The following is a 27351-nucleotide window of genomic DNA, read 5'->3' on the forward strand; positions in this document are numbered from 1 at the left end:
CACTAATATTACTTAAAGTTAGGTTGGTTAGAATTATAATAACGGTGCAATGCGATTATAGACCATTAATGGAATTTCAGGAAAAAAAACACACAAAAACTTAGCCTAGGAAACTTATTCTTTGTAGTAAAGAAACCGGGCAAAGACGAACCTCAAACACACCTGCTAAAAGTTAGTATTAGTAGTTTGTTTAAAGTTAAACACAAAGGTACACAATGTACTATCTGTGCTCTGCTCACTACGAGTATCGAAACCCAGTTTCTAGCATTGTAAGTCTATAGACGTTCTGCTGTGCCACACCGTGGAAGAGGGGCGGCAAGTGGTATTGGTGTTGTATGTTTAAGCATGTTATACGGACGTTTGTTGAAATGAAACTCAGGCATACTGTAGCATATTATATATTTTTTATGTTCTCGATAATGGTTCATAACTAAGGAACTTAAAATGTGCATGTGCAATGTATTACGTTATGGCCCAACCTAAACCATATTCCTGGTTAATACCCCTGTATACACATTGTTTTAGTGATTATGTATTTTGTGCGTGAATCTACTATACAAATATGCTTTTTTGTAACATATTTTGTGCTTTCAAATCGTTATGTCTTAAAACCACAAAACTTCATCAACGCATGCCACATGACATATATAATACATACATCATCCAATCAGGTCCTTAAGCCTCAGTGAGACTACAGTGCTAGAGAAAAGAAAGTTTTTTTTTAGACTTCAAGGAAGTCCTAGAGAAACGCCATGATGATTGATATTGATACATAAACACGCTAAGGGGATATAGTTTCGTTTATAAAGAATATGCGCCTAATATTCAAAGTTTTCACGACAACTGTCAACGGAAAGGATAAGATTCAGATATAGATGAATGGATTATATTGACTTTTCATGTTGTGAGAAAGAAATAAAGATTAAGGTAATACAAATACTGAGAAAATACTAAATATGAATCTTTTCAAATATTTCGTTTTTCCCAAATTTAGTTTTCAAATTTTCGATAGTTACAATCCTATGGTGCATTATCTATCTGTCCACTATTTTTCTTTAGAATGTAAATGTAAATTAACCGATCCAATGGGGTCACATTGGTTTATCAAATGTCCCCCGGTAAGTCAGCGATAACTCCACGAGCTTACAGCACAAGAATCTAAGGTTCAATTCTTGTGGTCGACAGAACGTACGTAGCTGTAAAAAAATCATCACCAACGTTTTTCGAAAACTTCGTACAATGACCGACCTAAACGCCATCTGTTGAATAATAAATACAGCTGTTAATATGGCGGTTAAAATGAGGTGATTTGGTCATGAGCGTTTTGACTGTACATTGTAAGTACTGCATTAGAGATATATATATAAATATCACCGGATTTATAATGATACGAGTTTTTAAGTTGAAAAGGTTTTATTGAAAATACAATTTTGAAAATTTAATGTATTTGGTTTGCAACCTACACTTTAATTTGTTTATGTTTCACAATCGTCTTCTGACTTTCTGGAACCACCAATTGCACAAACTGAATAATTAACTATAAAATTTGTTTTTTGTTGTTGTCAAGCACACAGATAAACACTGGTCCAGATGTATTCCACTTACCTGAGTGTTAATATCCGGTTTTTAGCCTTATAAGTTGTCAGACGTACTGCTGAGCCAATGGAAGAATTTTACCCATCGTCTCAGGAAGATGTTTAATGTAGAGATATAATATTAGTTGCTACTAAAATCTTTTGATCAAATATTTGATATTTTTAGCTTTAACGGCATCTTATGTGATGAAAGGGCTAAACGGTTAGACCAGAGATTTCAAACTTCAGGCATATCATCTCCTACTTCAGAACACCGATCAGAGAGAGAAAGCAACCAGTCAGCAATGCTTGCCGCCTACTCGGCTACTTTTAACATAATAGGGGTATATCGCAGGCTAAGACTTAGAACCTTTCGATTTGCTCAAAAGTGAACTAACTCTGTAAATCAATAGTAAAATATAACTTTGCAATTAGAGAAGCTAATTCTATAAATAAACTGTAAGCACACAATACCACAAATCATTTTGCGAGAAACTAAAATGATCTTTAGAAATGTAAGAATTAATAATAATATTAATATATAAAATTATTTTAACCATTATAATCAATGATAGTAATATAATTAACACCAAAGAAAAATTAAGCATATCATTATTTATGAATCACATAATATCAATTGTCTATTCACGTGCTCTGTCACAGATCCACTAGAAAAGCTTAGTTAAAAGAGTTCCAAATGCTGTTCTCACAAGTTTCACAAGCCAGAGAATTGAAACGCAGTTATAAATAAAAGTCCTTGAATTATCAGAAGAAAAAAACAGCAACATAAAAACGTTAATTCATATCACATTATGCTGTTTGTTTGTTTTTGAATTTTGCGCAAAACTACACGAGGGCTATCTGCGCCGCATTATACTGATTAGAGCTTCATAATTATGCTGTTGAGGTTAACGTATTCATAATCACTTCTAGTAGGTAATAAATAAAATATACTACTTCAAAGTAGGAATGACGATAAGTTAACTAAATGTATGTATATAACAAATTTCAGAATAATATACTGAATAAAGCACTGCCTTGTGTTCAAAATAAATTCATTAAGCAACCTTTAAAGATGTCCATTTCATCTTAACTTTAAACTTCCCGGTTTCTCTTATATCTGGTTCCATTTACAACAACTTACTTCTTCCCTGTGTGTGTGTACTTCACAAGCATAGCTTTGTTTTAGTAACATTACTATTATGTTAAATAACTTCGCAATTCCGCCCGGACACGAAACGTCAATCATCATACCGTGGCTCCAAACGTTCACTTATGTACCGGGAACTCAATCTTTTCAGGTTTTAACCAACCAAAGATTACATCAGAAGAAGGTGAAACATCACTTAGTAACCACATATATTGCCGGCTTTGAAATATTACCCTGATTTTGAATGAAATCACTGCTACAGCATGAGTAAACAATACAAACTATCTGTTTTAGTTGTTTAGTTTTACACTTTCTGGTATTCGAAAACTGAAACTAAACCCATTAAAAAACAACTTAGAAATGTGACACAAGCAGTTGTACTTATTAGTTGTTTATTCCAACCACTAAACTTAGAACTTCATAATCTTCTAAAAAGAAAAAAAAACCCAATAAAAAACAGAACGACTTATACTCGTTTTTGTCTACTAATAAATATAAATAAAGATCAACATACAGGATCTCGTCGTTTCTTAATTTGAATCTGTAAATTTACTAAAAAGAACAGAGGTGTCTTTGATTTAAATTCTATGTGGCATTTGGATTTAGGATTTACATAACGAAGTGATTTGTAGAAATTAAAATTCGACTTTTCTAAAATCTTGATATGATTGGTTTGGACTTTATTAGTCACTACTCTGAACATAAAATATGTAAAAAACTTGCATTATACACACACATACACACAAAATTGAACAGAATTGAAGATATACACAATATTTCTAGTTACTCACTTTAAAAATGCTCTTAGACATCTAGGAATATAGTTCTTCAGCTAGTTGATACAAGTGCCCTCTAGTGGCTAAATATTATGAATCATATGTTGTCTTTTTATTATACGACATTAATCATTTTATCAATCCTTATATCAAGCGTGCAACAATAAAATTCCTTGCAAGTCTAGACGTTCACTGGTAAGTGAATGGGTGACTTGCTTTAAACATATGGCCTAAGTGATCTTTGTTTAAAAAAAAATAGTTGATATTAGTGGGTTTCTAAAACTGTTGGGACTAAGTGATACTCATAATGTCTTCTTGTAGATCATAAGTACCGCCCAACCCTCCTAGAGATCCTTTCTTTTAAAAGAATCGAGATACACGAAATGCGATAACAAATTCGAAATCTCTCTTTCTTCTTTCTGTTCCCTTTCAAAGAAGTGTGCGAGAAAGTGGGGGTGTTTGAAACATGAAGTTTTGTTAAACAGATTGAAAGAAAGTATCACATTGATTTATATATTCATGAGAAGAAACAGGAGGGACCGTCTTAAGCAAGCAAGATACACATAATACAAAATTATATTCATAACTGCATAATTATGGCAAAAACACAGGTGTGCGAAAAGTTTCAGCATTGTTTGGTATCGAACAGTATAAGTAACCACATTATTACCTGATCATACCTTTGTTTATATTACTAAAAATTACTTTTGAATTTAAAAAAAAGTTGCTTTTGAAACTAGAATATTTGTGTTTTGATACGGTGTGTTATGTGAAAGTTTATACGTTTGTAAATAACACACCCTCATGAACAGCATCAAGAGATCGCTCACAAACTAGTTTTGGTTACTTAGCAACTGTGGAACCTCCAATGCTCATATGCTGAGTTCGAGCTGCCAGCACCTCTTGTGTTAAAATAGGTGTGAGACTTCATTCAAAAAAGAAATGATAGTGAAAAACATAAACTTACAACTAATCTGCGAGTATAAACTAGAAAATATTAAAGAAACCACATTTTCGGTTTCACCTTTATTTTTTTTCTTTTGTCAATAATATCCTCCTACTCACACAAGCAGAAACTTGTAAAACTAACTACCCACTGGTGTTTTTTTTTATTTAGTTACTATACACACATATATATATATTGTTGTTGTTGTTATAAGGTTTATTATGAGACCACCCCCGAAATAAGTGATGGGGAATAAAAACTATCCTGTTTCAAGAGGCTGGAGAGATTAAGGCATTACCTTATCGACATCACACTTAGTATATAAAAACTCGTTGTTTAGAAAGCAGATCCCCGGAACGATAAGAACACGAGAAACTATGGGTGTGTTCTAAAGTAACCTTATAGGTGTGAAAATATCTGTGTTTGGTAAATCCAGGTCTTTAAGAAACCCGATGGGTGGAAATTCAGGTCAGGTAACGAACTGTATGAACAAGAAGACATTATTAACCTTGCGGCGTTGAGGCATGTACTTCTTGTGTGGCAGTTAATGATGGGTAATATTAAGTTTTTATTATCCATCTTATTATCTGACGTCATCCTTTACTGAACTTATAAAATTAATTGAAATTATACGTCATTAGGGATCCTAATGTTTTTGGTTTTTTTCAGTGTGTACTTATCAGGGGACTTTAACATGGATTTAATTAACGTTTACTTACCAGTCGCTAAGTTAAGTATATAGTAAAGGTTAACAAACAAAATGTAAAATTACAAACTTGCCAGCTAGAAAAAAAATGCATATCTGGACTGTATCATTCGGCGATACGTCAAGCACGAGACAATGACGTCATTAAATTACACCTAATACTGAAGTTCATAGAATCAATCGCCTAAAATTGTATTGGTGGTCAAGTAAAGAACGACTAGTTTAAATAATGCAGTTAAACTGGCTCCACCTTTTGCTTTATTTTAGAATTTGTACATGAAAACATCATTTTTTCTAACAGAAGTTATTTGATATTTTGAGGTGTGTGTTCTTTTTTTAACTCTTTACACCAAGCGGAAAGTTTCCACAACAAAGCTGAATCTTTCACTGAGATCATTAAACGCAGGGTCAACGCTTCTAATTCACTCTTCACTTTAAAATTAGTAAAGGACGTTAAAAACCAGTAATAAATAATATAGTATAGTCATGTGTTGAAATTACGTTATATGCGTATATCTGAAATATTGAACAAAGTATTTAATTTTTGAATCATTCGAAAAACAATTATACACGAAATGTTCCTCCTTTCTATTAGGAGCTAAGAAATTTCATTTACAATATACTAGTTAAGTCTTTTAAATTCTATTTTTTCTAAGTCTTATCTTGGGCAGTTTAGTGAATAAACAGTGATTCAGCACAGTTAATATCACCTAGATTCAACTGTGATTTTCTTTCGCATTTTGCCGCCAGCCAGATATTCGATCATGGTCCAAAACTGAACAAAAAATGCGGCCTAGCTAACTTATAAATGGACATTAACTGTTAAATTCATATCAATGCTATAAGCGTATCTTCCAGTTTGTTCAGCAGTTTTGGTTTCATCCATTTAAGTCGCACACTCAACCCTTGTTTTTAGACGCACTTTTTTTTTTCAGAATTAGATCTATATAAATGACTAAATGTTAAAGGAATTTTCTTAAATCATGACAAGTTAACGTTCAGTAAAGTACACTGCACTTTCTACATTGTGATTAGTCTCTGTTTTTTTTGTTTTTTTTTAGTTTAAGCACTTAAGTTTTCGCGAATTATATGTAAAACACGAAAAAAATCAGAAATGAATAATATTATTTCGGTCTTATTTGAAGGTAACCTATTTATATGCAGTATTAAAAAAATAAATAAGAAAATGTGTCAAATTATTACATGTTGGGCATGTGGTCAACCAACATTTGTTCATTAATTGCACCAATGGGCCTAATACCAAATCTGTGGTATTAAATTAGCAAGATGCTAGGCTTCTCTTCTCCGATCTATGTTTATTAGGCCTAGATCGTGAACTTGACTATTGTGTGGGTTAACAAAAACATTTTTTTTTTTCCTGTTTCAAGGTTTTTGTCCTCATTGTTATCTCTTCCACAATCTCAAAAAGAAACAACGTATACGTTATGGAGCTTGGAAACCCCATGAAGATAGACTGTTTATCAGAGCGAATGCTTGAAACACAATAGACGTTTTTATGGGGGGTTTTCGGTGAATAACGAACAAGAAAGTATGTAATATCGACACAAGGGTTTGGTTCCAACGTGTATTTACTTCATTTGTCTTACAGTTTTAGTGCTTCTTTTGAGTTATTTCTTCTCTTCTTTTAACTTAAGAGACACAAAACAAGAAAAATTCTGTTTGCAGTAGGTGAGTTTTATCAGACAAGTTTTCAAACGTAATTATGCAGTTATTTTTTATAGTTGAAGTGGTGAGAATAAAAAAAAGTGGATAAAAAATGGCAGTGATGGCTGGATTTAGAACAAAAATAAAACGTGGCATCGTTTGCAAACGATAAAACGGAATAAAGTGAAACATCTATCTTATATAGTTCAGCTACCCCTGAAAAATAATGGCCGTATATATATATATAATATTTTCTTTTTATATATATATTCTGACGTGCTTACACGTAAACCAATCCTGAGATTAGAAAGTATTACAAATTCAAAAGAGTATTCTCTTCTGAAAGTCGAGAGAAATCGTGAAACGATTTGTGACTGAAAATGTGGGAAACTATAATTGCATTTGTCCTCCAGAGAGAGCTGCGTCTATAATTATGTTGTTTGAACTGTAATCTTTCTATTCTATTAAGGAAAATACATGTTACAGTGGTCGTTCACAGCCGTGGGTCATCTCTAACACGCTCGTCACGAACACCAGAGCGTCTGGACATTCGGTATATGCGACTAAGGCTGTGTACATTATGAAGGTATTTTTTAATGAACATAGCAAGAGTCGAGAGAGTGACTGGAATTCGTCTTATCGGCCATTCAAACAGAAAGCAGAAAAGGTGAATAAAAAAGTCACTGTTTATGGTTAATAAACTGTCAACTTGTAGACGCCACCTGCTGGTAAGATACAATCGGTATGATATTGGTCCTACGGCGGCATTTCTCTATGTTTTATGTGTAAAAAAAACAAAAAAAAACGACTAAGAGCGGGAGAAGCAAATGACTGTAACGCAGTCTTATCGTTATCAGGAACAAAGTTTCAAGTATCAGGGAAATAGGCCTTGTGTCAGACCCAAGATTTCTTAACATGTTAGGTCCTGTTCGAAAGACAAAGTTCGTTTTATGCATTTGAATTACTCAATAAACAAAATAAAGATATATAAAATGGAGGAGATAGAAAAATAACAGTTTGCTTGAGATATGTAATAATCAGACAACTGTCCTCTTGTTAACGAAGCGTATGTACTTCGTTGGGGTTTGTTGTTTTTTTCCAGCCTCACAAAGCAGTTGAGGTGAAAATTTAGACTATTAAATTTCACGAGGCCTTTTTTGTTGTTGTTGCACACAGATATTTTAATTCATTCTCCTGTGTATATTTCTGTTGTTGTTGTTAAGCGCCAAGATGCACAACGGACAATCCGTGTTCGGTCCACCGAAGGGAGATAGAATCCCGAAATTTAACGTAACAAGCTCTCAGGATTACTGCTGAGCCCCTGGAATAAAACATTGTCCTAAAAACTTCAAAAGGAGGAATCAGTTTTGATAAGTTCGAGGAACGTTGCACGTGTGTAATTTCTAATGATGAATGTGTGTTTTTCTTATAGCAAAGCCACATCGGGCTATCTGCTGAGCCCACCGAGGGGAATCGAACCCCTGATTTTAGCGTTGTAAATTCGGAGACATACCGCTGTACTAACGGGGGGCTAAAATGCGAACATGTTTGGCGCGACCCTTAGATTAGGAGTCGAACGCCTTAACCCACCTGGTCATGCCGGGCCTGCTAATGATGAGAATAATAGAATCGTTAAATGATAAGACATTCCTAACGTACCTCACGAAAGTTCATTTGAAAATATTTATTGCTATTTCTGAACGAATGATTACACAAACACTTAAGATTTTCAGTTATTTTATTACTTAACTTACCCTGTTAAGTACTCGACTAGAATAGAATATTCTAACCAAACATATCTAATCAAACGACGTACAGCAAATAATCATATCTTATCACGTATTTGATAATTTAGTGACATTGTAATTTTACGACGAAACACAATGATTGATTTTGTATACACGAATACGTTGCGCCGTAAGGGAAAAGCTTTGTAGTATTTATTTAATTCAAGAATTCGTGCAAAGTTACACAAGTGCTATCTTCTTACAGACTTACCCAATGTTAAACTGATAAACTAGAGGGAGGACAGTTAGTCAAAATTATCACTCACTACCAACTCTAGAGTACTTACAACTGATAATCTCACTCGAAATACTCGTACGGCCGCTGAGGTGCGAAGGGCTGTTACGTTTGTTTGTTTGTTTTGAATGAAGCACAAAGCTACACAATGGGCTATCTGTGCTCTGCCCACCACGGGTATCAAAACCCGGTTTTTAGTGTGTAAGTCCGCAAACATACCACTGTGCCACTGGGGGGCGGCTGTTATAATGCAACAGGAGGCAAACCGTAAGCTCTTGATTTCACAGCCCGGACATACCAACATAAGTTACGTCCAACCCTAAGTTGTAACAAACAAAGTAGACACGCCTCAAAGAGACGATGTTGTAATGTATAGATTCGTTGTACCACAACCAAAATGATACCCTCAGAAATTCCTTATCCTTTGAAAATAAGTTTTCTGTATCACCGTTAACCTTTATTCAAAATAGAAAACAACACTAAACTTGGTGATTGAATATCATGTGTTACCAGTAAAAACAATCTTTAAGCTGTGTCAGTATACACAACACATGTTTAAAAGAACAAGACTTATTAAACATTGTGGACTAGAAATGTCACGATTCTGTCAGTTTTGTGGTCTTGCAAATTGTTCACTAAAATAAAAATAGGGACCGCTAAGTTTTTAATTACATACATCATTATTAAAAACGACTTGATCGAGTAAACTTTGTGTGTAAAAAAACGATAAATGCCGTTAAGACTTGAGTTCTTACACAATATGAACTAGAAAATGACAAGAGCCACTAAGTTTCAGGGTCTTACTACGTAATATGTATTTAGAAATTACAACAACTGCTGAGCTTTGATATGTTACACAATGATTTAACGGATGATGAACCGCACAAGCCTTGATGTATTACTACATAATATATAGTATGACAACAGCCAATAAACTTTAGATGTTGCACAGTATGTATTAAAAAGATAACAACAGTTGCAAATCTCTGAAGTATTTAAATATAAGGTAAAATATTAAATACAGTGGAGCGCCGTTAAGCAGCGGTATTTGGGGGATCAACCTGCTTAACCGCGGCTTAAACCTTTGTGACTGAAAAGCCGAAGTCGCCAACAGCTCCGCCGAGGAGCCTCATCCGGGCCATTGCGTGATCATTATAATATTAATGTATCCACCCACGCAATGTAGACTCAGGTATGCCTAACTCTCTACTAACTTTAGCGCGAGTTTCGCAAAAGCTGAATGTCATACGATGCATGTTTACGTTTGGTACTCATGGGGTAGGAATTTGTCAATATGATATGCTCACTATTAATTCAAAAACTGAAGTGATTTCTATTGGGTTTGTGGCCAATATTTATACAATTCCATAAAAATATCGGATTATCGAATTAAAAATAATACTTTAATTATTGATCACTTTTTTCACGGATTTACCGCGGATTAACTTTAATGTATGGAGAGGTGTGATTCGGTAACAATGGCGGCCTCCATAAAGCTGACATAGAGAGCGGATAAGGTAGATTAACGGTCGATTTCTATTGTAATATATTTTATTTATTTCTCAAATTAAAGGAAATCCTTTTTAAATATCCTCTTGAAGTTATTAAGCCAGGATTAAATTCGTAAGCCGCGTTTTTACATGTTCTTAAATTAGCGGTGAGCCGCGATAATCCTCGCTCACATCGCTCACAAGACTTGCTACAGCGGCTTAAGCGATTTCGCGGTTTACTGGTCCGCGGCTTAATGGCGCTCCACTGTACATGGCTAATTTTTGGAGTCATACTCAATACATGTTGAAGATAACAAGAACTGCCAAGCCTTGGGGTCCTACAGTATGTGTTAAAATATGACAAAAGTTGCTTGGCCTTAGGATCTTACACTATGTGTCTGAAGATGGCAATTACTGCTAAGTTTTGGGATTTTACGCTATGTGTTTAAAGGTTGGTAAGAGTTGCTATCGCATCGAGTGTCAGTAAATATATAACGAAATTTCGTTACTGCTTTTTTGTTTTCATAATAAGACGTAACCCTAACTTTTCTAAACAAGTTGTTGTTTTATAACACTAACTACCAAAATTAGGATCACTGTTTTACCTTGCTAGTGCACTTCTTCATCAGATCTTTATAAAGAATAGAAATACTTAAAGAAGTCTGTTAAATATTTTCAGATAATTACAATATTCCATCCATTTTAAGGGCTGGAATTCACATATAACTAACTAGCATCTATGAATTTTTCTGATTGATTTACAGCCGTTAAAATTCAAGCTTGCTGAAGATGTATGAAGAAAAATTCGCACTAATAGACTTTTTCACAGTGTATTATGGGTAACTATCTCCCATAGCAGCTAACTAACGATAGGGGCCCAGCATGGCCAAGTGTATTAAAGTCCGACTCTTAATCCGAGGATCGCGGGTTCGAATCCCGGTCGCACCAAACATGTTCGCCCTTTCAGCCGTGGGGGCGTTATAATGTGACGGTCAATCCCACTATTTGTTGGTAAAAGAGTAGCCCAAGAGTTGGCGGTGAATCCTGTTGCCCTAATAAACTTCCCTTTGGTTTATCGAATCAAAATTATCAACGGGTATGTGAATATAGTCCCTTGTGTTACGTTTTGGAAAAATTCTGAATGAATACATGGTTGCTCTTACGTGTGTTTATGAACAAACCTTTCCGAATATTAATTCCCCCTCCTCGCCATTGGTAGCGTACGTATAAGATCAACTTAATTAATATCAGGGATAACTATGATATCCGAAATTGTTCCATTGAAATTTTCTGACAAAAAAACATGTTTAATATTCTTAGTTTTGTCCGTATTAACTTTAGCTAAAAAATACATTCAAATTCATTAAGCAATTTATACAAATATTATCTCCAAGTGTTGGTATAATGCCTTGGATGAGCACTTTTAAACATAAAGACGATAAACAAAACAACAGCTGTGACTCATTTGGCAAAACAAAACAACGACATAATATTTGTTTCTGTAATAGGCAACAAAATCTCGAGAGATTAATAAGTATGACCTTCATATTAAAATAGTCTTTCACTATTAAGGTATGACCTCCAAACTGAATTAATTTAGTACCTAGATATAATGTGTTATGATGTTTTATCGTATTCAATAATGTTCTCTAATGAACTGAGAATATCTCTTGTGGGTTGATCATAATGGGGTTCTTAAAACAAATCAGCCTACATCAAAACAGCCAATTAGGCTTAACTCTAATGGAATAAAAACATGAGTACGATATCAAAACTAGGTCTTCCTGTGTGATCTTGCATATTATTTGTGTCAAAAAACCTTAGGGAGTCAAAGAAAAGAATACTAGCCAGTTTCCACGCGTCATGGGTGGTTCTGTCGGTTTGTACCCATATTATAAAGAACCGCGTTTGCATGTATAAATATACTACCTTTAGGGCTAGTTCTGAAGAAATATCTCTTACCTATCCTCTATTTTTCTCGCTTTGTTACTTATCATATTGCAAACTAATGTTGTGGCTCGGCAGGTAGCACGTGACGTTTCTCAGAATCCGGGTAATACGTAACAAATATAAATATACAAAGATTAACCCAAAAGTGCTACTCATGAAAAAAAAAAACGTTGCTTGTTGATGGCGAGCTTAAACAGTCCAGCGCCACCTTGCAACGAAAATATTAATTAAACACACAATTTCATTCTAATTTTAAATACATCGAGTGTTCAAACATTTCTGAAATAAAATAATCACAATATAAAATATAATAGTTTATTTTGAAATAAAAATTCTCGTTCATTAAAAGATTATTTACGTAGAAAACAAAACATTCTCGTGAAGGATAATCATAAGGTTAAGGTAAAAGAGATTGAAAAAAAAAGAAAAACCAAGACACACAGATGTAAAAATGCAATTAACCAATTAGTTAATTTCGTAGTATATGTTTCATAATTTTTTGGGATGTTCTTCATTGACATTTCTTACACTAAACTTTTCTGTCTTTAAAACGATATAACTGTTTCAAATGTAATTTGCAATGTTTTCTATAAGCATTATTCTCTGCGCCTCAGCAAGTTGTTGGCAGCAAGTTATTGTAACTAACCTAAGAAAGCATTAACTCGTAAAAGATATGTCAATTTTAGAGACGTTTTCAAATTCCATATTTATGAAATAGGGTTTCCTAACCCACTTTTTAATCGAAGCTTGAACAGTTGCAATAAAACAGCTTTGGTTTAGAACGTTGTGAAGATATGGTCGCCGGAATAAACATCTGATGGAAAAAACCTCTTGTTTTTTGTTTATTTATTTGTGTGTTTTCTACTTACAGAGATATATTGCGAACAAAGGAAAACTGTCTTGGTGTCGTAAGTAAATCACCCGACTGTGAACTAAACCAGATGCTCTTGTTTTGCGATGCTACATCTATGTAAAATTGGTATGAACTGCACTACAAGTTATAATTTCAAAGTTTAATACCTCAAAATTTTATTACTGATTCAAAGTCTCCAAACAAGAAGAGTACACTAAACCAGTCAGCCATAGATAGGCATACGAATAAATGGATAGCAAGTGAATGGGCAAAGAGATAGGCACACAAGCAAATAACTAGATAGATAGATAGATAACCAGCCAATCAGACAGGAGATAAATATCTAATAGAAACATTTCTTTGTAGTTTCGGATATTAATTCATTATTATTTAAGTACTAACATAATAAAAATGAAGTAAATTTTTTTATTATCAGAAACATTATTTTAGATACATGTTTGACAAAGTTTCTGTTTTTCAGAACATATATATATATATATATATATATATTTGTTCAATTGTTTAATACTGGCTTCAGTAGGTGGACTGAAGATATGAAACATGCTTGTTTAAAAGAATTTTTAGAGCAAAATAAAGAAAAAATAGGCATGTACAAATATGACTTTTAGATTAAAATTAAAACTTCGCTAGGTACGATGCATGAGATAAACTGAACTACAAGCGTAAAGTCAACGCCAATCATTTGATATGCATAGCTTGGAGAGGCATATATATCTTGAAAATGTATGCATTTGGAAGCATACCTTTGTACAAATATTTTATGTTTCATATATGTGCCATAAATAGTAAATGGAATACAACGATACTTCATGATGACGATAAACCCACTTGAAATAAACACATATTCTACAGACAGCTGGTATGGGTATTAAAACTTTAATTGAGATGAAGTACAATACAACATTTCGACTTTCTTCCGTCGTTAACAAAGAGAGTTTGTAACTGACCGTTGCTTTCTTTGGGACGAAAGTGTAAACGGTACCGGATTGTAGGGGGCGTTGCAATTAAATGTCAGGTTATTAATAAGTACAGGTATAAAGGTGTTCCTTTATATTGGTTTGAACTGTTGTATATGTAGGGATTTTTTGACTTTGCGTTTGTTTATGTTTTTTCCTTACTTAGTATCTGGCTGTTTACTATGGTTATATTGTGTTTAAAAATGTGTGAAGGTGCTTTTTTGTGTTCATTAAATCTAGTTGCCGTTTTTCTGCTTGTTTCTCTAATATGGAAGTCGTGGTATTTGTTACATTATATTTTATAAATAATGTTGGTGTTATGTTTATCAGTGTAGTTTTTACATAGTACGGACTTTGGTTTTGCAACTGGTATCTGTATAAATCTAGTGTTTACTGGAATGTTGTGTTTTACGTTTTTTCCAAATGTTGGTTATTTTTTTCGCTTATTTCGGGAACATATGGTATGCAGCAGTATAAGGTTTTGTAGTTTGTTGTATCTTGCGATTTATTATCGTTTCTTTGTTGTTGATCATGTTTTTGATCTAGGTGTTTGTGTGTATAATATTTTCAACTGTTTTGGAAGGAAATTTGTTGATGTTGATGAAGTGTTGTTTTATTTGGTTGATTTCATCGTTAATTTTATCTGATGAACATAGTTTTGTGGCCTGTGTTTATTTAGTTTCTTAATATGTTGAATTTTTGTTTTGTTTCATGTGCTGAGTCCCAGGGAATGTATAGTCCAGTATGGGTAATTTTTCTGTGGATTTCTGTTTTGAATTGTAAATCGGTTCTTGTGATCTTGACGTTGAAAAATGTTATTTGTTTAGGTTTTTCCTGGTCACAGGTGAACTTAACGCTGGGAAGTATCGAGTTAACGTGCTTGAAAAATCTAAGCGTGTGTTCTGTAGATGTGAATTCAGCAATTGTATCGTCAACATAAGAGGGCTGTTCAAAAAATACGCGGACTGTTTGAATTGCGCGGCTCCAGTTGGTTCCAGGGGCATCCGCGTGGTGTCGCTAGGTTCGCACAGATCAGCTGATTACGACGTCATTTCCCGATTGCAGATATCTTCATTTGTGTATTAGCTACGCGGTTTTAAGCGAAGTGCGATTTTTTCGTTTGGCGGATTTCAGAATGAATGACCTGAAGGAGCAACGACTTGCTGTGAAATTTTGTGTTGAACTTGGAAAATCTGCGACTGAAATTTTTGCTATGCTTAACACGGCTTACGGTGATGTTGCTATGAAGCGTATGGCATGTTTCAAGTGGCATGAACGTTTTAAGGATGGTCGACAGTCCATTGAAGATGATGAGCGTCCTGGACGTCCTTCCACGTCGCTGACGACCCACACGTCGACAAAATCAACACCATGGTGCGAGCAAATCGACGTCTGACTGTCAGGGAGCATGCTGAAGAGTGTGGGATATCAGTTGGATCTTGTTACGAGATTTTGACCGAAAAATTGAAGATGCACCGCGTTGCTGCGAAATTCAGCCCTCAGAACTCGTGAGTTTTTGGCCAAACACTCGATCACTGTTCTTCCCCCCCCCTACTCACCTGACCTTGCTCCTTGCGATTTTTTCTTGTTCCCCAAACTCAAAAGACCCTTGAAAGGAAGAAGATTTGAGACGATTCCCGAGAATAAGGCAAATGCGACGAAGGAGCTGGAGGACATTACAAAAGAAGCGTACCAGGACTGTTTCAACAAGTGGAAACACCGTTGGGATAAGTGTGTGCGTTGGGGAGGAGAGTACTTTGAAGGGGTCCCAGACCTGTAACTTCTAAATAAAGTACATTTTGTTTTATGACGTCAGTCCGCGTATTTTTTGAACAGACCTCATATCTGTACCAGTGTAGTGTAGGTGTAAGGATGAAATGATGATTTGAGATCTAATCTGTGTTTTAAAACTGTTGGCTAGAACTGGTTACACGGGATAGCACGTACTTAAGCCATTCATTTGTAGGCAGTTTTGGTCTTTGGACACAAAGTTAGTTTTGATGGTAGTGAATTATATAAGGGTTGCTAACTGGTTGCTGAGGCTGTGTATTAATGGGATGGAGGTTTGGATATAAAGTTCTAAAGCTATCTTGCACACTTCGGTGATTAGGACTTCTGTGAAGAGGGAGATTACATCAAAACTGACCATTAAGGCTTTATGATTTAGTTGATCAAGAATAGATTTAAAGTTAAAAGAGTCTTTGAAAAAAAAACAGCCGGTTGATGTCACATTTTAGCGTGGGCACTTTCTAAATATGGCTTAAGAAGGTCGAAACGTTGTTCTGTACTTTACTTGAATTAAAGTTTCAACACCCATACAAGGATACTTGCTCTGAAGAAACAGCGAGCTTATAATTTTCAGGTTGTACACTAGAAGGCTCTGTATGCAAGTAAACAGCATATTGCCTTGTCTAATTTCAGGAGGTCGAAATCCTATAATATATTTAAGCTAATAAATAGCAAATTAGGAGAAGTTATGCAACAGTAAATTCGTGTGATATTTTTTCACATCACATATAGTGAAGGAGAACGTTTTGATTAAGGTACTGTCACGTGCAACAGAAACAATTTTACTGAATCCATGTATTTTCACTGTGAATTTTTAATCGTGACCAGGTCATTATCCGACCTTTGACAAAAGAAGCTGTTGTTTTTTATTTAAAATTAAAAAAACCTGGAGAGTGTATACACACACACATATGTATATGTGTACTTCACCTCCCACAGAATAAGGTTTAAGAGGGTGGTGGTATCCAAAATGTCTCAGTTTATGTTTAGGAATTCTGTTCTACTGAAAATAATACTCCTACGATAAGTTCTTGAAGCCTTAAAAACCACACTTATGTAATAGAAAACTTGCAAAATTCTGTTCTACTGAAAAATGTACTCTTAGGATAAGTTCTTGAAACCTTCAGGAAAAATGTGACTCACGAGGATGGCCAAAAAAAAACTTATTTGCAAATTGTATATTTTTATATGTAAAAGCCTTAATGAGTCACCTGTGCATATGCTTGAGTGAGGTTTGCTATAAAAACTGATTGATTTTAATAAATTAGGAAACGCACCAGTGTTTTAACTTTTACCTGACGTTGACTCAGTCATCGGCTACGATCGGTTCCCGACTGTCTGTCTATATTGTTTCGTGCTTGTTTAGGTCTTTTTACTTTTGAATGTTTGCCTGTATGAATCGCGTGCTGTGAACGTGCCACGCTCTGCTGTTTTCGTCATCCACGTGAACGAGATACCTGAGTGGTAAATGTCATCCTAATGTATTTCATTGATTCACTTTATTATATTTTTATTTATATTTGCAATTGTAAGGCATTGGGGAAAATAGAACGAAGTAATAAGTTGCATCAAAAAAGGAAAACAAATTTAAAATATAAACCTAGCGAACAAAAAAGTAAATAAAAAACAGAAGTATACAAGTCTGCATTTCAGTCAATTTCGTATATTTCGCAGAAGGTAAGACTGCACAAGTATCTTCCTTTGCTTACTAGAAGAAATCCAGCAGGAGCTCCGATTTATTTTCTCAATAAACCGGATTACACAGACTAAGAACACAGTTCGTTGGCTTTCCGGAGAGCTTAGGATGTTTCTTGTACTAAAAGCTTGGAGAAGTACCTCGTGTTTACTCATGCGTAATAGCTTCTACAATAATCCAGAAAGACCCGCCGAAGTCCTCATGCGAATAGAAACCAATTAATTATGTGTGAAAAAGAGTGACATTCAACAAATATATTAAATAACTTTCTCTGAAAATAGAGCTATAACTGGTTAAAATTAAGTTGTTTTTTTTCTCGTACGAGAAGATCTAAGATAACGTATATGTGTAAAGATGATCTATCCATAAGATAATAATAATAAGTAATTAGAAAACAATGTCAAATTTGGTATTGTCTAGATGTTAATGAAACTATATAAATGAAGTACAGCAAAACAAAATATGATAGATTTTGGAATTATCTCATCAATCAAAACTGATTAAGAATGAAAAATTAGTATTGTAAGTTATTATTGTTTTAAATACCAAAAGGTTGTTTTAAGAGGGCTTAACCAATTGAGAGAGTATCTCAGAGGAGAAGGTTTTAAGGTGGATATGATACTCAAAAACTTTCAACCTATACACCAGAGGGAGAGTTTTTAAAATAGGCGCGATATCCCAAACATTTCCATCAGAATGCGGGGATTTTAAGAATAAGTTAATAACTAAAAAGATTTAATTTTCCTTTCGAAAAACGGAGTTTTAAGAAAGAGTTGTTGCTTAAAACGTTTCAAATTTATCGCAATGCAAGGTGTACCTAATTTAACAATGCAAGACTAGAAGGAAGACAGTTAGTCATCACCACCAACCACCATCTCTTCTACCGACGAACAGTGAGATTAACCATCACTTTATAACTCCTCCACGGCTGAAAGAACAAACATGTTTGGCGGGACAAGGATTTGAAACTGCGATCTTCAGATTATAAGTCGAGCTCCAAACCATATGGGCCCGGCATGGCCAGGTGGGTTAAGGCGTTCGACTCGTAATCTGAGGGTTGCGGGTTCGAATCCCGATCACACCAAACATTCTCGCCCTTTCAGCCGTGGGGGCGTTATAAAGTGACGGTCAATCCCACTATTCGTTTGTAAAAGAGTAACCCAAGAGTTGGTGGTGGATGGTGATGACTAGTTGCCTTCCCTCTGGTCTTACACTACTAAATAAGGGACGGCTAGCGCAGATAGTCCTGAAGTAGCTTTGCGCGAAATTTAAAATAACAAATAGCCAAACCATATGACCATACTGGGCCTGCATCAGAGGAAGATGTTATAAACAGAAAAGGATATCAGAGGAAGAGATGTTTTTTAAATGAAGGCAAAAGTCAAAGCACTTAAATTTATACGGTAGTAATCGACCAAGTTTAAAGAAAGATTGTTTTGTTTGTTTTGAGTAGCCAACTCTTGGGCTACTCTTTTACCAACGAATAATGGGATCGACCGTAACATTATGACGTATCCACTGCTGAAAGGGCGGGCATGTTTGGTGTGACAGGGATTCGAACACTCAACCTTCAGATTACGGGTCGAGTGTCTCAATCACCTGGCCATATCGGGGCTTTAAGAGGGAATAGATAACTATAAACGATCCAGTTTACATATTAGAAGATGGAATTTGAAAAGTGAGGTTTCATTCTGCACAGCAGAGGATGACGTAGAAAAGGACGTTAAATCCAAAAAAGGTAAAACTTGAATATTAGAAAGTAAAGATTTGAGAGTGAAGTGGCATCCAAGACTTTTCAACAGTGACATCAGAGGACGAGGTTTTAACATTAAAACTCAGCTAAACTTTCAAAATATGCTTCATCCATTATGTTATTATCCTCTAGCTATTTCTAATCTGGTGATGAAATCCTTTGTTCAATCTTAAGCTTGTCAAACATTAAACAATGTGTATGCTGAAATTTACTGTTCTTAACTGGGCTTTGATCCCTGAGTTTAAGTCTTTGCCTCTTAGGTTTGAAACAAAATAAATTGGAGTATTTTAATTTTAGAAAAACTTTGAAGTATGAAGTTGCTTTTGAAATAAAGAGTATGTTTTTCTTTTCTATTTCTAAGGCCACTTGCAATGAATATTACTGTACTCTCACTGAGGCAATATTTTTTAACGTGAATCCGTTTCGTATGGTCCCCCGGTGGTTTGGAGGCAAGACTGTGCTCTAAGAATGATAAAATCTGGGGTTCTATTCCCTGCGGTGAACCCAGCGCAGATAACCTATTGTATAGCTTTGCACTTAAAAAAAAACAACAACCAAAAACTCTTTCGTATGATATAATATATTGCGTACCCCCTACGGCTGAAAATACAGGTTAGCTTCCTTACCTCTTTTGGTATTTTTCTTTCAGTGAAACATTCCTAAGAGAAAAGGAATATAACATATTTTTCGTTGTCGTGTCAATTACACACAGGTAATGGTTTTAAGCTTGTCTACATAGAAAGTTTTAAGCAAACTTTATAAAACTCATAATAATAACTTTGAATGGTTTTCAAGCCGTAGAATTCCAACGAAAAAAATTCCGTAGTTTAACTTATAAATTCCGAGACAACGAAATCTGTCCTTGATAAGACTTCCAGATTTATACAGAGTTAAGTTCTATTATAAGTAATTTGAATACGAAATGAGTAGGTGCAGGCGATATAAAATAACAGTGTAATGAATGAAATTCAACACATCTATAGTGTGGTATTGTTTGGAATTTTGTAAAAATTGGTTATCTTTGGGAAGGATGAGTAATAGCCTCTTCTGGAGCAAAGTATTCATATATTAAAATGATGAAGATATGTTCAGATCATAGATTTTAAATTGAAGACGGGGATACTATTTGTACTTATTATAATTCGAAAAAAAAAAGAATATTGATCAACTTAGAGTACCAAGACCATTCAGAAAGTGACCTGAAACAAGTGCCTCATAAATGGTACAGAAGACATCTTGTAGCAGGTGCGAATATACGAAGATAACTGACAATGGCAAAAGTTGTCCACGTGCCCCAGACAACAGTTCCAGACATATTCAAGAAGGATCTCTGTTGGAAAAGTTATATAATTTACGTGTACACAAGCTGCTTTTGTGGTATATATATGTTCAACAGTTGCATACGTGAAGCAGACAGAGAATGAAACAGGTATTAGTATAATCCCATACAAAGACACAGCTGTCAAGTCTCGAGACGTTCTATCTATATAGTTTTAAACCACCGCACTATTAAAAGAAAAGATGGTAAATTGTCATACTCGTATACTATATAGATAACAAAATGCACGCAGGGAAGAGTGGTGCGTTTCTGACTTAGCAACCTTATGACTAAACCTTATGCAATGGATTGTTTGTTTGTTGTAAGCACAAAGCTGCACAATAAACTATCTGTGCTCTGCCAATATTTGTATCGAAATTCAATTTTTAACGGTTCACACTCACAGATTTACAACTGAGCTACGTTAGAGCTTTTACAATGTATTCTATGCTGCAGGGCTATCATCAAGATGCAGGATCATCAGATGGAACACGACAGGACGTGGCTGCATGGAATGTAACGATTTGATGGGGTTTAAAATAGTTTTGATAAAATGTAGTTAGCCTTTGTATAACATATTGTATTTTTACAGAATGAATTAAAATAGTTTTAATATAATGTACTTAGTCTATGTATAACATATTGTATCTCTGCAGAATGAAACCACTTTCATTTGGAATAAGTGATTCTGGGGTTTTTCTCTTTAACAAGATAAAATTTTAAGATAGTAAAACTCGCGTATTTTAGTGCACTAATAAAACTAAAAATCCAGTATTTAAGAAGAACGATAAAACCCTGAATGTTTTAGAAGAATAGCAAGGTATTGTAGGAAAGTGACAAAGGTCCGAGTGATTGAAAAAGTTACGAGTGTTTCAAGGAAACACGCTGGGTGCGGTCTGGTTAGTGTGGACCTGCATGGCCAGGTGGGTGGGTTAAGGCGTTTGACTCGTAATCTGAGGGTCGCAGGTACGAATCCCCGTCACACCAACCATGCTCTCCCTTTCAGCCATGGAAGAGTTATAATGTGACGGTCACTCCCACTATTCGTTAGTAAAAGAGTAGCCCAAGATTCGGCGGTGGGTGGTGATGACTATTTGCCTTCCCTCTAGTCTTACACTGTTAACTTAGGGACGGCTAGCGCAGATAGCCCTCGAGTAGCTTTGCGCGAAATTCAAACCAAACCAAAACCTGGTTAGTGTAGCGAGCCGTTGATTAAAAGGCCCAAGGTTAACGAAGCAATACCACTGAACTCGCTCTGCATTTTTAGCTACGGATACGATATAAGAATGACAGTCAGTCTCGTTATTAGTTCAGAAGTGGTCCAAGTCAGCTTTGTCCGAACCTCACGTGTTTAGCTCACGTGTTACGATACCTTCCAAGATAAAAATACCAACACACTGGTATTGCAGAAGAATAAGAAAAAGTTGGTTACTTTAGGGAAACGATTGTTTGTTTGTTTGTTTTGAATTTCGCGGAAAGCTACACGAGGGTTATCTGCGCTAGCCGTCCCTAATTTAGCAGTGTAAGACTAGAGGGAAGGCAGCTAGTCATCACCACCCACCGCCAACTCTTGGGCTACTCTTTTACCAACGAATAGTGGGATTGACCATTACATTATAATGCCCCCACGGCTGAAAGAGCGAGCATGTTTAGTGCGACGGAAATCAGATTACGAGTCGCATGCCTTAACCCACCTGGCCATGCCGGGCCATTTTCGCAGAACAACAGTAACTTGGATTTTTTAGAAATTAAAAAAAAAATGTGAATATTTGGAGAAAAACATATCCTTCGCAATAAAGACAAAAACAATGTTTTGAAAATCAACAAAACTCACGTGTTTTTGAAGAATAAAAACAATGTTTTGAAAATCAACAAAACTCACGTGTTTTTGAAGAATAACAAGACTGTGTAAGCTCCATTTTGGAATAATTTCAAGTTTTGGAATATTTTAAAAAACGAGAATAATTAATTGTTTTAGGAGAGTGAAAAAGAACTCACGTGCTTTAAATGTAATGACAAATGCTTTGATATTTTTAGGAAAATGAGCACTTTTCATGCGTTTTGAGAAGATGGTAAAACACCACGTGTCTTAGGAAAATGACAAAAATTCGAGTATTTTAGGAAATGACAGAAGCTCAATTGTTTTAAGACAACAAAACAAAACTTGAATACTTTTGCACAATGGAAAAAACAACAAAAAAAAACGTGAATATATTGGTAGAAAAAATGCAAGTTTATAAGAGCGCGAATATTTTGATTGTCTGTTTCGGATATTCGAACAATGTTATGCAAGGGCTATCTACGATTACCGTTCCTAATTTTGAGCTGATAGAGTGGAAGGAAGGAAACTATTCAACAGCACTCACCGCAATCCCTTCAGCTATTCTAATCGCATAGTGGATTTGATCGTTTTATAAGATGCACACAATAAAAAGCGATATTCACTGGGACTCTCATTCTGACATGCTAACAATATTACTCCAGGGCTCATTTTAACAGACTGACAAAAGCTTGGACGTTTTGAGGAACGATAACTTTGTCATAAAGATAACAATTTGATTATTTTGAGAAAGATGAGAAGGCTTAAGTAATGTGGGAGCTGACAGAATTTTGAGAAAACTCACGTTTTTTTTGTTTCTTTTTTCCTATAATTATTGAATATTGTAATTTATATAGATATAATTAAAGATACACTTCAAGTAATTAACAACAAAACACTAAGTATATTAGCTTATAAGTATTCAGTTATGTATTAAGGTTTTAAAACATTTACCATGGTAGCTCAGTAGGAACTATGAGGGGTTTAAGACGCTAAAAATCAGGTTTTGATCCCTGCAATGAACATAGCGCAAATAATTAATTGCGTAAGTATTTAATTACCAACAAAGGCACTGAGTCAGTATGGGATAGATTAGCAATAAAGTGCTGTTCGAATTTCGGGCAAAGCTACACGAAGCTATCTGCACTAGCCGTCCCTAATTTAGTAGAGGGCAGTTAGTCATCACCACCCATCGCCAACTTTTAGGTTACTCTCTTACCAACGAATAGTGGGATTGACCATAACATTATAACACCCCCAAGGCTGAAATGCGAGCATCTTTGGTGTGACGGGGGATTCGAACTCGCGACCCTCAAATTACGAGTCGAGTGCCTTAACCACTTTGCCATGCCGGGTTAGATTAGCAATAAAAGAGAAAGTTTCAACAAATCGTATTTCTTGTTCCCCCCGCACCAGCGGATTAATAATAAGTCTGTAGACATACAACACTAAATTGGTAGGCATAGTACAGATGACCTATTGCGTAGTCTTATGCATTTTCTCATAATATATTTTCTAATTGCTTTTTATATATGCTAACCTGAAATTTAAAATAACTTATGACTCATATCTGTATTAATTTTATTTCGTTAATTAGCAAATGCTTCAAATATCCCATATTTTTAAAATATTTTGTAATATTTAAATTTCAAAATCATTCATTATTTATGTTACAGTTTTGTTAATTTCCACATGGTAGCGCTCCCATTCTGGCAATTTTGAAATATGATATTCGAGAGAATGTTTTAAATTCTTCTCAAATACCAGCTTAGCCAAACACGAATTTTCAAAAAAAGAAAAAGACGTACGTGGAACTATAATTTTGTTTCTTGCAAAAAGCTACTCGAGGGCTATCTGCGGTAGCTGTCCCTAATTTAGCAGTGGAAGACTAGAGAGAAGGCAGCTAGTAATCACCATCCACCGCAAACTCTTGAGCTACTCTACTACCAACAAATAATGGGATTGACTGTAACATTATAATGCCCCCACGCCTGAAAGGGCGAGCATGCTTGGTGCGACGGGAATTTGAACCCGCGACCCTCAGATTAGGAGTCGAACGACTTAACCCACCTGGCCATACCGGGTCGGCGCTATAATAGCCTTTTGTATTTTCCTTATAATATCATACGTTTTACTAGCAAAGCATATTTTGTTGAAATAGTAATTTTAATTTATATTTCGCCATTTTTATGGGTTAGTGTTCTTTCAATTAATAAGGCTATTTCATTATTAGAGCGTGATTATTGAGACGGCCTCTTCTCATTTAATTTGTCACTGCGTTTTTTTAATATTCTTTGCTGATAAAAAAAACAAGTTAAACTAAATCATCAAGACATTAATAAACCAGTCCTTCATTGGACTATTTAATTAACATTGTATTTCACAGTTAATAAGCTAGTCTTTCATTGGACTATTTAATTAACATTGTATTTCACATTTAATAAACCAGTCTTTCATTGGACTATTTAATTAACATTGTATTTCACAGTTAATAAGCTAGTCTTTCATTGGACTATTTAATTAACATTGTATTTCACATTTAATAAACCAGTCTTTCATTGACTATTTAATTAACATTGTAGTTCACATTAAGCCAGGACTATTTAATTAACATTGTATTTCACATTTAATAAACCAGTCTTTCATTGGACCACTTTACTGATGTTAAATTATAATGCATCTTTTCGAAATATCTTTTCTTTTAGCTTTCTGTATTGGTAACCAGGTATGAGAAAATTGAAAGGTTTTTCCATAAGATCACAGACACAACCGGTTGCTATAGGATCAAAAACGAACGTGCCAGGTTATGATGACTCCAACCAGTAGAGCACGTGAAATACTTTGAAGAAAGCTGAGATTTATATACCATTTAAGTAAATAATCATTGCACGAAACTTTCGAATAAGTTGAACTTTTGAATAGAAAACACGAAACTTTGCAGTAAATATAAAAGTCTGAAGAGTTAGGATGGAAAAAATTAAAATAAAAAAGTGCTGAAAAAGAAAATAGACTTAGGTAATGATCAGTGTCGTATTAATCTGATTCAAATATCGTATTCCATCCATGTAGTCTGTGTGTATTGGTTAAAAAACATAATCTAGTCGATTTGCTCTTTAACTTAATCTTCAATCATGGTGAATGTCTTTAAGTAGACATCAGGTTTAATACCAACACACTATTATGAGGGAAAACACGTTTTCCTGCTACTATAAAGGATAATTTACTTTTATTCTTTGTGGAGATGAAAGGATTGTTCATCTTCATTAATCCGAGAAATGATGGCAACCGTTTTCTTTTCTTGAAAATGATAATGGAACTCTCTGAAACTGGCATGAATGATACGTGGTTTTATTTGTTAGATGTCGCCAGTAGCTTATATCGACATGGAGAAGCTTGTTTTCAAGGTGTCTGTACGCGTGTATCAAAGTTTACTGCTTAACTTGCGAAGATCGTTGTTTATCTGATAACTGGACATTATGGCTTCTTAGTAGCATTTTACGGTCCATTTTAACGAACAAACTTTACGAATTTTAAACTTTCAACAGAAACAAGGTGCACCCTCCATTTTGCACGATATCTCCTCAAAGGCCATCAGGTGGTGAATTTGATAGCTTGGAATTTAATTTCTGTTTTATTGTTAAACAACAAACAAATATGTATTGGCTTAAAATATAAATCACTACTTTAAAATAAACAAAATTGTCTCCTACAAATAAAAATTATTATTACAAAGCGAACATATACTAGAAAATTAATTATATACAGAGAAAATTCATTGATTTAAACTAACAAACATTTAACAACTGTCTAGTCCTACTGTTGTTATTAGTTAAGAATAAACTATACATTTCTGTAGCTTTACCTGAGCCAACGACCAGGTGCTCCAACAGAACGAGTTAGGTTTCAAGGTCGTGCAACAAAGATGAGAACAAAGGAAACACATTGCTACACGGCTGGAGGTCTTCTAAAGGTCAAGAGGGTGGTTTGACATCAAAAATAAGAGCAGGCTAGCTTAATTGGAAAAACAATACATAGGAGAGACTTGTGCAGACAGAAGATGCTAACCAGGAATGTTAAATAGTATTTCATTATCGAATATAAAACCTAAGATTGGTTATTGGATTTTTTTTTACCTGATCTAAGCTAATATCTCTGAGTTTGCTCCATCTAGTAAGACAAAACGATAAGGAAATGGCTACTGGAGATGCCTAATATACAAATACCTGGAAATGTAGAATCTGGATATTTTAACGGGTTGAATTCTACACACTCTTTACGTGAGCACGTTGTGTTCTCAACGAACGACCAAAAACTCCAGCTAACTGCTACCAGCGCTTCGTATAGACTCAGATCAATAAAAAGCTTGATAAACTAGTTACCTGGGCGACTAGTCGTCAGCGGAAATGTTGTCTACTGTCTCCCCGTGTTAAACGGTAGGTAGCATGGACAGGTACCCCGACCACTTGAGGATCTGGCGCCCATTATAAATAATCACATCAGTCTGCCGCCAAGTGATGACTCAAGTTACCCACTGACGCGACTCCTCCACGTGCTTAAACGAGTACTACGAGACAGGGCAATAGGTATTAATTACAAAATATTTTTTTTGCAGTTGTACCTTGAAGTCTGTTAAAATTTATCTTCACAAATATAAATGAAATACAGATATCGTCTGTTTCTCGCATGTGTACCTGTTTAAGGTTTATTAGAGTGTGTTACGAATTTCATGCAAAGCTGCACGAGGGCTATCTGCGCTAGTCGTCCCTAATTTAGCAGTGTGAGACCAGAGGGAAGACAGCTAGTCATCACCATCCACCGCCAACTCTTGGGCTACTCTTTTACCAACGAATGGTAGGACTGACCGTCAC

The 27351-nt window shown here is 35.0% G+C and overlaps 1 protein-coding gene across 1 annotated transcript in view; it reads right to left on the reverse strand.

The window, feature by feature from the left end:
* Positions 1-26819, reverse strand: part of LOC143226447 (uncharacterized) — a 106161-nt gene extending 79342 nt beyond the window's left edge. The window contains exon 1 of the mRNA XM_076457421.1: positions 26346-26819. Within this exon, the coding sequence (XP_076313536.1) occupies positions 26346-26426 (81 nt within the window). The 5' untranslated portion in view covers positions 26427-26819. The remainder of the gene's footprint in view (positions 1-26345) is intronic.
* Positions 26820-27351: the final 532 nt, after the last annotated feature.

This window comes from Tachypleus tridentatus, chromosome 9 (assembly GCF_004210375.1).
Source record: "Tachypleus tridentatus isolate NWPU-2018 chromosome 9, ASM421037v1, whole genome shotgun sequence".
In the NCBI taxonomy this organism is placed as follows: domain Eukaryota; kingdom Metazoa; phylum Arthropoda; class Merostomata; order Xiphosura; family Limulidae; genus Tachypleus; species Tachypleus tridentatus.